Here is a 14,848-nt window from a genome sequence, read left to right on the forward strand (position 1 = left end):
TGATGTTAATGTAGGTCATTATACCTTTATCAATTATCATCAAGGGGGATCAAGATGCATATTACAAATAAAATTTATTGTTTCATTGTGTCACATATTTTAATAAATTGAGACTAAACTGTTAGTTTTTCATTTTTTAAATTTGGAATGAAGTAAAAGCTTTCTTATGTATTGTTGGTCTCACTCATCTCCACTAAATATGGAACTCTGACTTCTCACCCTTAAATTTCTTACAATTATCAAGTTTTATCTTGAAGAACTTCTTAGAGTTGAATCTTCTTAGGTTCCTTTTATTGACTTCATACGAACCCATTATCTGTGCTTTGAAGTCTTCTTAATTTGTTGCATTCTTTGAGATCACCTTTTCTTATTGCTTGAATCCTGAAAGTCCACATCAGTAAATTCAATTATTACTCAGCACATTTTACTTCTTACCAGCACCATAGCTTTTGTTTTAACATAAAAAGAAATTTGAAATGAAACATTTTGCATTGTAAACATACAATTTGTGTCGCCAACAACACACTTTCGAGTTTCAAACAAGATAGATTAATTGAAGTTTTAAATATTGGAAAATTTGTACAGTTGCAAATAACGTTGTTGTGAAAGATACAAATACGAGTCCAGCAAATAATGACCCATGTTGGTTATAATACAATGACCAAGTGATTAATTAAATCAATATACATTCATCTTATCCTATAGATGTCTTTTTTGCTTTGTTTAGAATCTCATGTGTTCACTAAGTTGTAAACAGAAACATATAAAGCCGGCAAATGATTTTTTTACATGAAATAACATATAAGTTTGTTCATTTTTGGTTATAAAACTGCCCTATAATCTACCATAAAAAGGGTCACTATTTCAACATCTATCTTTCTACTCTGAACCCTTAGGGAATATCATGGGGTTTGAAAAAATTTCAAGTTTTTTCATCCTTCTCTTCTTTGGGTATACTCTGGTGAATGGATCCACCCCAAAGGTAAGGAACACATTCACTTGAACTTGATGCATGTGTGTCTGTGTAATCTGCATGCAACTGCACCCTATGAGATAAGTTACTAGTAGCAACTACTTGCACAGATCAAAACTAATTTTTTGGATTTGAATTGTTGTAGCATTACATAGTTTACATGGGAGATCATTCACATCCTAATTCAGAATCTGTTATCAGAGAAAACCATGAGATACTAGCTTCTGTTACTGGAAGGCATGCCACACAATTTGAGATGAACTTCAAGGACTTAATTACAATTATCAGTGTTTTTCTTTTTGTTTTATTCAAAATGGAACAATATTCAGGCTAAAAAGGGTTTCCTGTGTAAATTCTTTACACTTTTCAGCCTCAGTGAAGCAAAGGGTGTTGCAGTCTACCATTACAGTAAAAGCTTTCAAGGCTTCTCGGCCATGATCACTCCAGAGCAAGCTAAACAACTTGCAGGTATTGCTTCCACTGTGTCAATTTTACAAGAAAACATTTTGAATATGACAGGGAGATTCCCAGTTAAAATAATCTTTGATTGTCATCTAAAGAACAGTTTTCTAAAACAATTTTGTTTCAGAATATAACTCAGTGGTATCCGTTTTTGAGAGCAAAATGAATAAACTTTACACAACACATTCTTGGGATTTTCTTGGATTGGAGACTGCCTACGAGAATCATGCAGCATTGGACATTGCATCAGATGTCATTGTTGGTGTCATTGACTCTGGTAAATAATTTTTTTGGTACTTTCTCTTTTTTCTTTCATTTAGATTACAAAGAGTGACTTAACATTGGTTTTCAGGAATCTGGCCAGAATCAGAAAGCTTTAATGATTATGGATTAGGTCCTGTGCCTGAAAAGTTTAAGGGAGAGTGTGTTACTGGTGATAACTTCACACTAGCCAATTGCAACAAGTAAGAACTCATTTTGGAATTCAAAACCTAATACAGTGGTAGGTACTGCATCCGATGTACATAATGAAGTTATGCAACACATGCCATCTGTTGAACATAATTTGGGTTCTGCATCATTTAATACTTTTTTGAATTGGGTTAACCACAAAGTGTAGAAGAGATAAAACACTATAAAATGAAAGATATTAGCATTTGTTGTAGCTAAGTGTGAGTTGGAGTTCTACATCGGGTATAAATGGTTGGGAATTCAAGTATGAGTCCAAGTCTCATATCGGTTAGAAACGAGAAAGTTAAGTACTTTGTAAGAAAGAAGACTCATTGTTAAAAAGTAAACTTCAACTTTACAAAACGATGTGTAAGGTGAAATTTGCATTCATCCACTTAAATACTGCAAATTGGTAGAACAATAAACTCAACAATCATCAAACTTTGTTAGGATAGGCCATAACTCATGGCTCTAATATATATGTTAAGAAGTAGACTTTAAGTCTAACTTAACCCTACAAAATCCCGGTAGTAGAAAGTGTCACAAGTCCTTCACTACCTATGTCATCTCACCTGGAGTTTGGATTTTCAGGAAAATTATTGGTGCACGGTACTATTCAAAGGGGTTTGAAGCAGAAAATGGTCCTCTAAAGAGCATTGCCAACAGGATATTTTTCCGGTCAGCCCGAGACAGCGGTGGACATGGAACACACACGGCTTCAACAATAGCAGGATCCATTGTTGGCAATGCCAGTTTACTTGGCATTGCCAAAGGAACTGCTAGAGGGGGTGCACCAAGTGCCAGACTTTCCATCTACAAGGTCTGTTGGTTGGGGTTCTGCAGTGATGCTGATATTCTTTCTGCCATGGATGATGCCATCCATGATGGAGTTGACATACTATCTCTCTCCCTTGGCCCTGGTCTTTCTCAGCCAATTTACTTTGAGGATGCTATCAGCATAGGATCATTCCATGCTTTCCAAAACGGAGTTTTTGTCTCTGCTGCAGCTGGAAACTCGTTTTTTCCAGGTACTGCTTGTAATGTTGCTCCTTGGATCATGACTGTTGCTGCTAGCACAATAGACAGGGAATTCAGTTCAATTATCTACCTTGGTAACTCAAAGATCTTAAAGGTTAAGTCAACAATAACAAACAATTTCTATAGTTAACATTAGTATACATCTAATGCATTCCAGTATCAGTTAATTTAATCAAGAAAGGTTTATCTGCCTTCAGGGTTCTTCTTTGAATCCAACAAGAATGAATCAATCGTATGATTTGATATATGGAAGTGCCGCTGCAGCTACTGGAGTTTCACCCATAAATGCAAGGTATCTTCTGCATTATTTCTCTAAGAACAAACAAATTTCAACATTGATAAATGTTTCAGATTCTACCTACGCAACTTCTTGGCGTCTACTCTACACTCTTTAAGCAAACTCAAACAAGTACTTTAGTGAGAGAATGAGACAGTATTTGTTGTGGATTTGAAACAAAAAAATATTTTTAATGGCAGACAAAACTGGTCTCATTAAACCAGGGTGACATGATTCAAATTTTTTAATACTATTCTTTGATTTCTTCGTACAGCTTCTGCAAGAACAATACTCTAGATCCTACCTTAATCAAAGGTAAGATTGTGATTTGCACAATTGAGGATTTCTTGAGTGATGACAGACGAGAGAAGGCCTTAACAATAAGGCAAGGTGGGGGTGTTGGAATGATACTTAATGACCATAATGCCAAAGATTTTGGTTTTCAATTTGCCATCCCAACCACTCTCATTGGTCAGGATGCCTTAGAAGAGCTTCAAGCCTATACATCGACCGAGAAGTGAGTCCTAAAAGTTTGCTACAAAGGAGAGAAAATATTTAGTAACAAGTTAGTCACACTAATTATCAAAATATTGATCATGAAACATTGTCTACTAATGTTTTACTATGTCAGGAATCCCAAAGCTAGAATCTACCCAACAATAACTGTAGTTGGTACCAAACCTGCACCAGAAGTGGCAATTTTTTCTTCCATGGGACCAAATATAATAACACCAGACATTATTAAGGCAAGTTTACAGATAGATTATGTTTAGAGCTACATGCACAACAGATTATTCTGAATCCAGATTCTTTATTGGATTGTTTGATGTTATCCTCTGTTTAACATTAAAAATACACTCACATTACTACGTTAAAAAACTTTTTAATATATTTTAAGACTTCAAAATCAGTGTCCATAGGTGAATTTTGAAATCACAGAGGAACAACACATAAAATCCAACAGAGAATCCAAATTTGATGATTCCTGATCTAGTTGACACAAAGGGATATAGCGTTGAAGGTTGATATATACTTGGTCCCATAATTATATATGATGCTAAATAGTGTGCTCTCATGCAATTATGAAGCCTGACATCACAGCACCGGGAGTGAATATTTTAGCAGCATGGTCTCCGGTTGGAACTTTAGCCACAGTTGAAGAACGAGCCCTCAACTATAACATCCTTTCAGGAACATCAATGTCTTGCCCCCATATAACTGCAGTTGCAGCAAATATAAAATCTCACCATCCACACTGGGGTCCTGCAGCCATAAAGTCTGCAATAATGACAACAGGTAAGGTATTCTTCGTTCATGCTAAAAAATTCCTTGTCAAGAACAAGAGTGGATGTTTGTAATTGTGATTATTATGATGGTTCACCGAAGAGATACAACATCAATTAAACATGAGCCTAACTCATATATAAGGGATTAACACTACTTCTGACTCAAAATCTTAAGACAATGAATTTATGGATTTTCATCTTTATATAATATTCAACTTTCTTATTTTTACTCGATATGGAACTTAAACTTACACTTGCATTCCCTAACACATTCTAACCGATGCCTTTGTTTTAATGTTACAGCCACAGTTATGGATAACACACATCACCTCATAGGAAGAGATCCAAAGGGTACTCCAACCACACCATTTGACTATGGATCCGGACATGTTAACCCAGTTGCATCACTGAATCCGGGATTAGTATATGAATTTAACTCCCAAGATGTTCTGAACTTTCTGTGCAGCAATGGAGCAAGTTCAGCACAACTCAGAAACCTCACTGGGAATCTTACTCAATGCCAAAAACCTGTTACAGCTTCCTACAACTTCAATTATCCTTCGATTGGAGTGTCCAACTTGAATGGAAGTTTATCAGTTTATCGTACAGTTACTTATTATGGTGGGGAGCCAACAGTGTATTATGCAAGTGTTGAAAACCCATCTGGTGTGAAGGTTACTGTTACTCCAGCAGAATTGAAGTTCTGGAAAATTGGGGAGAAAAAAAGTTTCAGAATTGATTTCTTCCCTTTGAGGAATAGCAATGGAAAGTTTGTGTTTGGTGCTTTGGTATGGAACAATGGCACACAAAGGGTGAGGAGTCCTATTGCTCTCAACGTGCTATCTACTTAATGTTCATTGCTTCTTGGCTTTGTATCAATATAAGGTTTTCATCAAAAGAAAATGCATTCAAATGTTCTATCTTTTATCGCAGTATCAGTTCTGTATCTGCACATAACTTCATCTTAATTTTAACTAAATTATAAAATTTACTCCATTATTAAAAAAAAATCATTTTTATCATTATTAAAATATTATATTTACATATATTAATATTAAGAGTCTTAATTTAAGACGATATATATGTAGAGGCACGTTAGCATTAAGGTTTTTCGAGAAAAAATAAATAAATAATGGGTTTGCACGAGTAATGGTGTTGAGTTGAATGGGGCTTCTGGACTAATGCACTGGGTTAATTTATTGGGCTTATGTCAAACAAAAAAAGAAGGAAGTTACTTTTTCCACCCCCACGACTATTTCCTAATTCTCTACGAGGGTGTTTAAAATATCTAAAACACCCATGCTTGAATTGTGAAACTCATAAACATAATCCAGAATGTATTTTCAAATCAAAAACTATATTTCAAATTATGCATTTCATAATTATATTTCTAATTGCATAGCTTGGAATGCATGTCAAATCCAAAAATCTACTCTTGATTTTGTGGTATGAAATAAACTTCTAGATGTAATCCAAAAATGTTTTTCTAAATTTTTAGAGAGTTAAATATGTTTTCAATCTTTTAACTTCTAGTAAAAATTGAAATTAGTTTCTCTTGGAATCTCTAGCTTAATTTAGTCTCTCAACTTTAGAAATTTGTGGATTTAGTTTTTTTAACCAGATTTCATTAAATTTATTTGACGTTTTAAATGTGTTTCATAATACCATTTAAGCGGTTTACACTATTTAACACACATTTTCGCTTTAATGATAGCTGGAAACACGTTTCAAACGTCAAACAAACTTGACAAAATATTGTTAACGAGACTAAATCCACATATTTCTAAAGATAGAAGACTAAATTAGTCAAAAATTTCAAAGATTGACTAATTTTAATTTTTACATAAAATTAACCAAAAAATATATTTAATCCATTTTTAAATTACAATGTATTTCTAAATTATTCATAATACATTCTTTAATTACTCAATTCAAATTTACTTTTAAATTATGAAATCTAAAATGTATTTTTAAGATTTAGAAGATAATTTTGAATTATATAATTTTAAAAAAATTAGAATGTACAATATAGAATATTTCCAATCAATGAATAAGAACATATGCCCAAAATCTAGACCAAGCTCTACTCAAGTGTTCATGAAAATGGAAATTAAAACAAAGAATGAACAAAGGAGAAAGTAAAGCTGGGAATAAGAACCATGTTTTTCTTTTCTGTTTTCTCTCTTCCTTTTTCCCCTTTCACTCCATCATTTCTATTTCTTGGTTTGTTCTGGCCATGAGATAACGTTATTTGAAAAACAATCGGTATCATGAGATAACGTTGTTTAACTTTCTTTGTTTTTTCTTGTCCAAATTTATTTCATGGCTCTGATAATTCATGATTGTGAATATTTAGAAAGTTCCGTTTTGGGTAAGAAAAAAAAAGTTGTTTTTTTTTTTGTGTGCCTAGAGTCAAGAAAGTTCATAGTTGGACCTACCTACCTACGACCAACCAAATAATGTTGCATAATTTATCCACTTCGGTCAAACATATGTGAATGTTGAAAAGAGAAAAAAAAAGTCAACAAAATTTGGATGGTTTAATGAAACTGTCAACTGTGACCAATTTGTGTGACAATTCATCTTTTGCCGATTAATAAAGAGATTGAGAAAAAAGAACACAAAAACGGTGAGACTCGTATTTAAAATACAAACACGTAAAAGGAATAACTACATTATCATCTTTTACATTAATAACGTAAAAGGAAAGATCAAAAGGAATAAATTAATTATCTTAATAAAAAAATTAATGTCATCAACTTAATCATCACCTTATTACCTGCTCATAAATCTATCTAGACATCATAACATTATTTCATATTACTTCTATTTTTTTACGCAAATTAAAATTTTTGAGAGATAAAGTTATGATGAAATAAAAATAAAAAACATGAATAGTTTACTAAGAAATTTTTTAATTGTATTCTTTAATTTTTGTTTTTATAAAATTTTGGATTTTACAAGAAAAAAATGAAATATTAATGAGATTTTGAGAAATTTTATATTTAAATATCATATAAAAACCACATAAATATTTTCTTTATCTAAAGAGTGAAAATCTACTTACTCTAAGAATAAGCCACTTAAATTGTTCTCAATCTCAAATGTCTATATTTATTTTATGTTGAGAATTCATATTAATAGATCATTATTAGTTTTGATGCATCAATATTTCACAACGAAGAGGGGTGAATTGGTTTTTCAAACTTTTGATTTGTTCTTACACTTGAAAAATAATTTTTATGAAATCTTTAACCAATTGACATACGAAGTTTAAAAATGCATATTGTTCAACTTTTATACCTAGCAAAAATTAGAAGAGAATGAAAGAAAGCACAAGAGAACAAAATTTATACTGGTTTGATTCAAATGAATCTCATTAAAAATTTCACTATATCAACAAGAGAAGGAATACAAGAAACATTTATGCAATTCCTAAACTCTAAAATCACACTTTCTTGAAGATATCCCTTCAAGAAATGTGCAAACTGTAATGCTCCAAACAATTACACACAATTACCACAATCACAGTGATAACACAGAATTTTAAATTCAAGAAACTACAAGAAAAGAATATAAAAACAGTGACAGTAATGGAACAATAACACCTGATTTAGTACACAACTTTGGTGTCAATATTACACCTTATTCATTTGATCTTGATGATCATTCTTTATGAACACTTAAGCCCTTGCTGCAGAATTTGCTCCAAGAAGATTTTCAGCACTCTTTTCTCTTTCTTTTTGGTTGAAAACGTTGTTAACAGAAAGTATAAAATCTGTTTTTATTTCAACCGCTGCTGTCAGGATAAGCCTAGTTGACCACATTAGTTGACTAATCAACTATATTATGACAGGATCCAAATCCAAGTTTCAAAACTAATTTAATTAACTAGATTAATAGCTTAATCGACAACAAATTAACATTTTCATATTATTATATATATATATATATATATATATATATATATATATTTCTAATTCTAATCATTCTCATGTTACTATACGTTGTTATGTAAGTAATATATTTTTTATACGAAAAAATTAAAATTAAAACTAACTTATTAGAATGTATGTTCATAAATTAAAATATTTTTTATTTGTTATCATTTTAACGTCGGTCATGTAATATAAAAAAGAAATAATTTACTTTAATATATTGTCGTATCTATATACTAACAAATATTATACTATTTAAAAAAGTAATTGATTGACTTGATTTAGTTTTTGGAATAATGCAATCTCCAATGTTATATGAAAGTATGATGTTAGATTTAAGAAAAGAAAAAACAAGTGTTGATGGAAGTGAGAGAGGTGCCATGTTTGAGTGATAAAAGCTTCGTTACAGTTTTCATATCATTGGCAGTCAAAGGTCAACCTTTCACATCATCCCCTCACTCCCTATTTAATTTCGGTGCCTATCTTTGCTGTCCCATTTATTTACTTTCTTCACCTTCTGCTTCTGCACTGTACTTTGCTCAAAAAAACAAAACTTAAAAAATGCAATGAATGATGGATGATGGGTGAAGGTTAAAGTGATGGGTGGTGAGACCTCATTTATGGAATGGGTGGGGTCGCACACACACGATCTGACTACCTTCTTTAAATCACATCAAATGCAATGAATGGGAGCCTCAGTTCCAAAGAACTTCTTCAGAGACTGAATCCCAAATTCAGACCTTATTTTCAGATAATTAATAACCCTTCAATGTCATCACATCCCAATGCTCCAAGAATCGGAATATATTCATCTTATCCACCATTTTTAAAATATCAAATAATTATTCATACTACTAAAAAAAAACTCAAATTTTGTATTAATTTCGTTTAAAAGTTTGGGTTAAATATATTTTTAATTCTCTAGAATTTTGATAAATTTTGATTTTTAAACTTTAAAAATGAATGAATATAGTTCTTTTAATCCAATTTTGTTAATTCCTTTTTAAGTTTCGAACGTATTTCTCAGTAAATATTGGAGTTATTTATGCCGTTTGACATATTTTTAACTCAATATTACTGAGAAATGCGTTCGAAACGTAAAAATAAAATAACAAAATTGGGTTAAAAAGACTATATTTATTCATTTTTAAAGTTTAGGAACCAAAATTTATCAAAGTTTTGACCAGAGACGAATTTCAATTTTGAGTCAAAGTTCAGGAACTAAAAACATATTTAACCCTAAAAATTTTTATAGAAAATATTTACAAATTTTGTGTAAAAAAATTACAAGAAATTACTATCAATTTTTTTTATAAAATATTTTATATAAAACACTTTTTTGTAACAAATTTTATAGAAAATATTTGCAAATTTTATAATTTTGTAAAAAATAATTACTCACGAAGGAATTATATGTTAATTAAATTTTTTTAAAAAAATAACAGAAAAAAAAAATTTTAGTAAATTTTTTTTATATAAAAACTTCTAGTAATATCATGAATAATCACCGACATGTTATCTTAAATTAGTAAAAAGTTGTAAAGACGAGATTTTAGGTTTAATTTATAAAATTAACTTATGAAATTTTCATTTGTGTTAATATTATAGTAGTATTATAATGAATGTTATGACAAGTGTAACAAATAATAGTTTTGTTTTCGTGTTAAACCACAATAGTTATTATTTTTAAATAAAACGGAGAAGATGAGTGACAAAAAAAGGTGCCATACATTGACTTTTCTTAAATAATGAAATGGCAAACGTGCTTTTCATCCTTAGCCACAAGAAATAACAAAAGGGACTTCTTTGTAAAATGAAAGTTATATTCCTCTGAGGACGAAATTGACTTAAGTAACTGGTTGTTGTTGTTGTGGCCCCTCTTTTATCACCTTCTTAATTTCATAATTAACATTTAAATCTTCATTCATAATCTACTAAATAGTTAGAACGGATAAAATTTAACCTAATAAGTTATTATTAAAACAATATTTTAGACGTAAAAGTAATTCAAAAGTGTTATTGTGCAAGTGTTCTTAGTTTAGGGTGATTTAATTAAAGTATTTAAGTACTTATATATGTTTCCCAATTATTGTTGTTTGATTGGTTGAATGTGTAGATGTTATTCAATTAAGGATAAGTTAGGTTTTTGATGAGAAGATATCAAGAGGATTCGACATCAAGTGAATAAATTTAAACATAAGAGATTAAGAAACTAATTAAAAAAATTAAGACAATAAATTTAAGTATCTATTTATCTATATATTATTTATTTTACTTATTTTTATTTGATTTAAAAATTTTAATCTATTCTCAAATTTTATTAAGATGTCCAAAGTTTACTACAGAAATGCTGAATTTATCAACAAAAATTTACCAAGAAATCAAAATTATCAATAATATGTAATTAAATATAAATATATATATATATATATATATATATATATATATATATATATTCATGTTTGAATTATTGACAAAAATATTTGTTGGTAAAGTCTCACGATGTTCTGAACCCAGCTCACATACCGTTTTAATGGACGAACAGCCCAACCCTTAGAACATACTACAGTCCCAGGTGGCGAAGAGCCGATATCGAGGTGTCAAACCTTTCTGTCGATGTGAGCTCTTGGAGAAGATCATTCTGTTATCCCTAAAGTAACTTTTATCTGTTGAGTGACGACCCTTCTACTCGATACCGTCAGATCACTAAGGTCGACTTTCTTTTGTGTTCAAATATGAAATTATATAACAAATATCCATTGATAATGATTAATTATGTATCCACGGATAACCATTTATTTACCAAGAGATTTTTCATCAATAAATGAGGGTGAATTATGGTGAAAATTTCATATTCTGAGGTGATATTAATTGGTTCGAAGCATTAATAAATTAAGTAGTTTTAGTTAAAAAAAGAAATATACAATCTTCTGATATGAACAAAAAGGTTTTACATAAAAATATTGGTGTGATAGTAAACCCTAAAAGGTAGCAATGTTGACATTAAGAAAGAAGAAAAAGTGAAACTCTGTAATGGTGGCAACAAAGGCGAAGTCAATTTACAACCTTAGGAGTACATAAGTGTATGATTCTCCAAACCTTAGCTTGCTAAAGGCTCTTTATTGACCTACTCCTTTAAGTTCACATGGGTATGAGACACATTTTTCTTTCCGAAAACTACAATTAATAAGAGGTTGTTGGTTGCACATCATATTTTATGTATTTAACCATGTCCAACTCATGTGAGCAAAATCTTGCATACACATGGAAGAGCTAAGCACATATAATTAGCGTGTTGAAACTCAATTGATTGAGAGGGGAAAGTGATAATAGATACCTAATGTTGTAATTGATGAATAGAGTGGCATTGGTCCTTCTTTGTTTCTTATGTTTCAATAAGTCACTATCTTTTTGCCTACCAAAACCTACATGGACCACTCACCTAAACGCCCTAAACTAGTAACCGTGTTTATCCAATTCAATTTATGACACTTGGTTTCGTAAAGACAAAAAAAAAAAAAAATGAGATGAAAAAAAATAAAGTGTCGTAACAATTATTATTTAGTTAGGGGTTAAATATGTTTTTTGTCATTTAACTCTCAGTGAAATTGGAAGTAGTTCCTTTTCGAAGTTTTGACCCAGTTTAGTTCTTCAATTTTACAAATATTTGAATTTAGTCCTTTTAATCAACTTTTGTTGAGTTTATTTGACGTTTCAAACGCGTTTGAAGACAATTTATTGGCTAACATTGAAGCGGGAATGTGTCAAACGGTATAAACAACTCAAATGCTACCATGAAACACATTTAAAACATCAAATAAATTTAACAAAATTTGATTAAAAGGATTAAATCCAAATATTTTTAAAGTTGGAGGACTAAATTGGACCAAAATTTCAAAAAGGGACTAATTTCAATTTTCACTAAAAGTTAAGGAAATAAAAACAAATAAAGGTATCAGTGAAAATTTGTTATTTTAATTTGATTATATTTCTGGATAATGTAGAATTTTCAATGCTATTGATCATAATCAAATTATATTTAAAAACTATAACATAATAATTATGCTTCTTCTATATATGTTATGTGTCAACAAAGTTTTTAATGCATTTCTTTCTAAGTGTGGAAAGTTTGAAACATAGACTCACCTTATTTGTTTACACTTTACCATCATTTCCATGTTCCAGAGCAGTACATTTCTATCTCTGGTCTTTCTTGCTTTCTACATTCCAATTTTAATGGTGACAAACTCACCCTAAATAATAATGGAAAAATGGTCCCTGAAATGGCGTGTTGGATGTAATTGCATGTAGCGTTCCCACCTATTCTACATTCAAACTTTATAACACTTCCAAATCACATATATGTTGGTGAACAGGGAATCTAGGTAGTTCTTTTCTATTTAACCATTAAAGTAAATTCAAAATTGTGCTTAATATGTGACAAAAAATATCAAATAGAAAAACATATCTTTAAGAAAGTGCTCAAAATGGCAAAAGCACCAAAATGATGTATTTTTTTTAAATAATTGAAATGGACAATTTTGAAAAAAATTACGAAAAATAGACAAATCTTGTACTTTTAGTATGATTTCATTGTAAATAAATCGTGTCAAGGTAACATAACTTTAGCATAAAGTATTTTTAAGTTGAACTTGTTTAAATGTGACATAATTTTGATTCAATGTATTTTAAATCGAAATCGAATTAATGTGACATGACTTTATATCAATTTTGGTAGAATTCATATTAGATTGTCACGACTTTAATTTAAAATATTCTAACTTAAAAGTTCTTTCACAGTGTCACTACTTCAGTTTCAAAAATACTCTACATTAAAGTCATGTTACCTCGACACTACTACTTGAAAGTGAAGTCATACCATTTTAATACGACTTGTCTATTTTCGTTTTTTTTAAAACTGTCCATTTTGACAATTTTTGAAAAAAATTACAAATGGTGTTTTGTCGCCCACAATTATATATAGCATTCTATAATAAAATGTGTATATACTTTAACCATGATTTTTTTAAAACAATCTTATTAATTATGTTCCAAACAAATATATAGTAAGTTGATACAATATATGTTAGTAATAGAAAAATGGCAAGAAAATAAAAAACATAAAAGAATATAAAAAACAGTATAGTAGAAAGATAATATTTGTTGATGCATTTCAAAATATAAGCCACCAATCTATTGCATTATTTAGTATTGTCCCCTACATAAAATTTAATCAACAGTATTCAATTTTTAATATATATATATATATATATATATATATATATATATATATATATATATAATGTGATTTTTAGGGTGGACGTATGCAAAACTTGAAGTAGAAGTTCATAGAAAATTAAAGAAAGGTCATAATCAGGTGAAGTTAAATAGTTTTGGATTGGAGTTCAGTTCAATTCCAATAATCTATCTATATCTTTATGCAAGTGTTAGATGTTAGATTGTTTTTGTTGTTATTAATATTAATTGAAGTAAACACTTAACATGTTTATAACACTAATTGACTCATATATTAATTATTTTTAAAATATCCTTAGTAAATTTATATATTTTTATAAAAAATAATAAATGTTGACAACTGATAACATAAAATATTTTTTAGGATTGAATATGTTTTTATCCCTTAATTTTTAGTAAAAATTGAAATTAATTTTTTTTGAAACTTTGATATAATTTAGTTTATCAATTTTAAAAATGCGTAGATTTAGTTTTTTTAACAAAAAATTGTTAAATTTTATTTGACGTTTCATGATAGCATCTAAGTTTTTTACACCGTTTGATACATTTTCGCTTTAATATTAGCGTTTACTAGAGTCTTGTGTACTATCGACAATTGTGATATTTCTGATTATAGTGGTTGTAAATTGATAATTTTTTTGCTTTACCCTTTAATAAAATTATTTCTTCTTCTCTTGCTTCTTTTGATCTTATGTATTTTGATGTGTGAGACCTTTTCCTATATCCACCAAAGGAGGTTCTAGATATTATATCTCTTTGATTGATGATTTTACTCATTTCACTTAGATCTATCATATGAAACATCGGTTTGATTATCTCACGATTTTCAAAAATTTTAATGCTCTTGTAAAGATCCAACACTCTGATACTAGATAAAAAATAAAGAAGTATATGAAGGAAATTGTATATTATTAAATGAATATAAAATATTATAAGTACACAAAACTAATCCTATAATCTACAAGTAAATGAGCTAAAAATGTGAGCCTAATAAATGAGTCTAAAATATAGATATATGTTAATACTGGAAACAAGTTTTTTAAATAATGTTAAATGTGAAAATTATTTTAAATAATCGATAAGTTTTTCAAAAGATGTGTTGAATGTGATTATTATTTTGAAAAATTATTACGTACTTGATTAGTCCTTCTTAAATACAAGCCATTAT

At 29.6% G+C, this 14,848-nt stretch overlaps 1 protein-coding gene across 1 annotated transcript; it reads left to right on the forward strand.

The window, feature by feature from the left end:
• Window positions 1-904: 904 nt before the first annotated feature.
• Window positions 905-5,413, forward strand: LOC114169166 (subtilisin-like serine-protease S). The gene is made up of 11 exons (XM_028054207.2): window positions 905-982; window positions 1,119-1,210; window positions 1,344-1,441; window positions 1,563-1,712; window positions 1,788-1,899; window positions 2,477-3,017; window positions 3,121-3,215; window positions 3,475-3,717; window positions 3,832-3,946; window positions 4,289-4,496; window positions 4,790-5,413. Exons 1-11 carry the CDS (start codon window positions 905-907, stop codon window positions 5,335-5,337), a joined length of 2,280 nt encoding a protein of 759 aa, XP_027910008.2. The 3' UTR covers window positions 5,338-5,413.
• Window positions 5,414-14,848: the final 9,435 nt, after the last annotated feature.

The sequence above is a fragment of the Vigna unguiculata genome, chromosome 11 (assembly GCF_037176805.1).
Source record: "Vigna unguiculata cultivar grain cowpea cultivar isolate G323 ecotype 2 chromosome 11, ASM3717680v1, whole genome shotgun sequence".
NCBI lineage: Eukaryota > Viridiplantae > Streptophyta > Magnoliopsida > Fabales > Fabaceae > Vigna > Vigna unguiculata.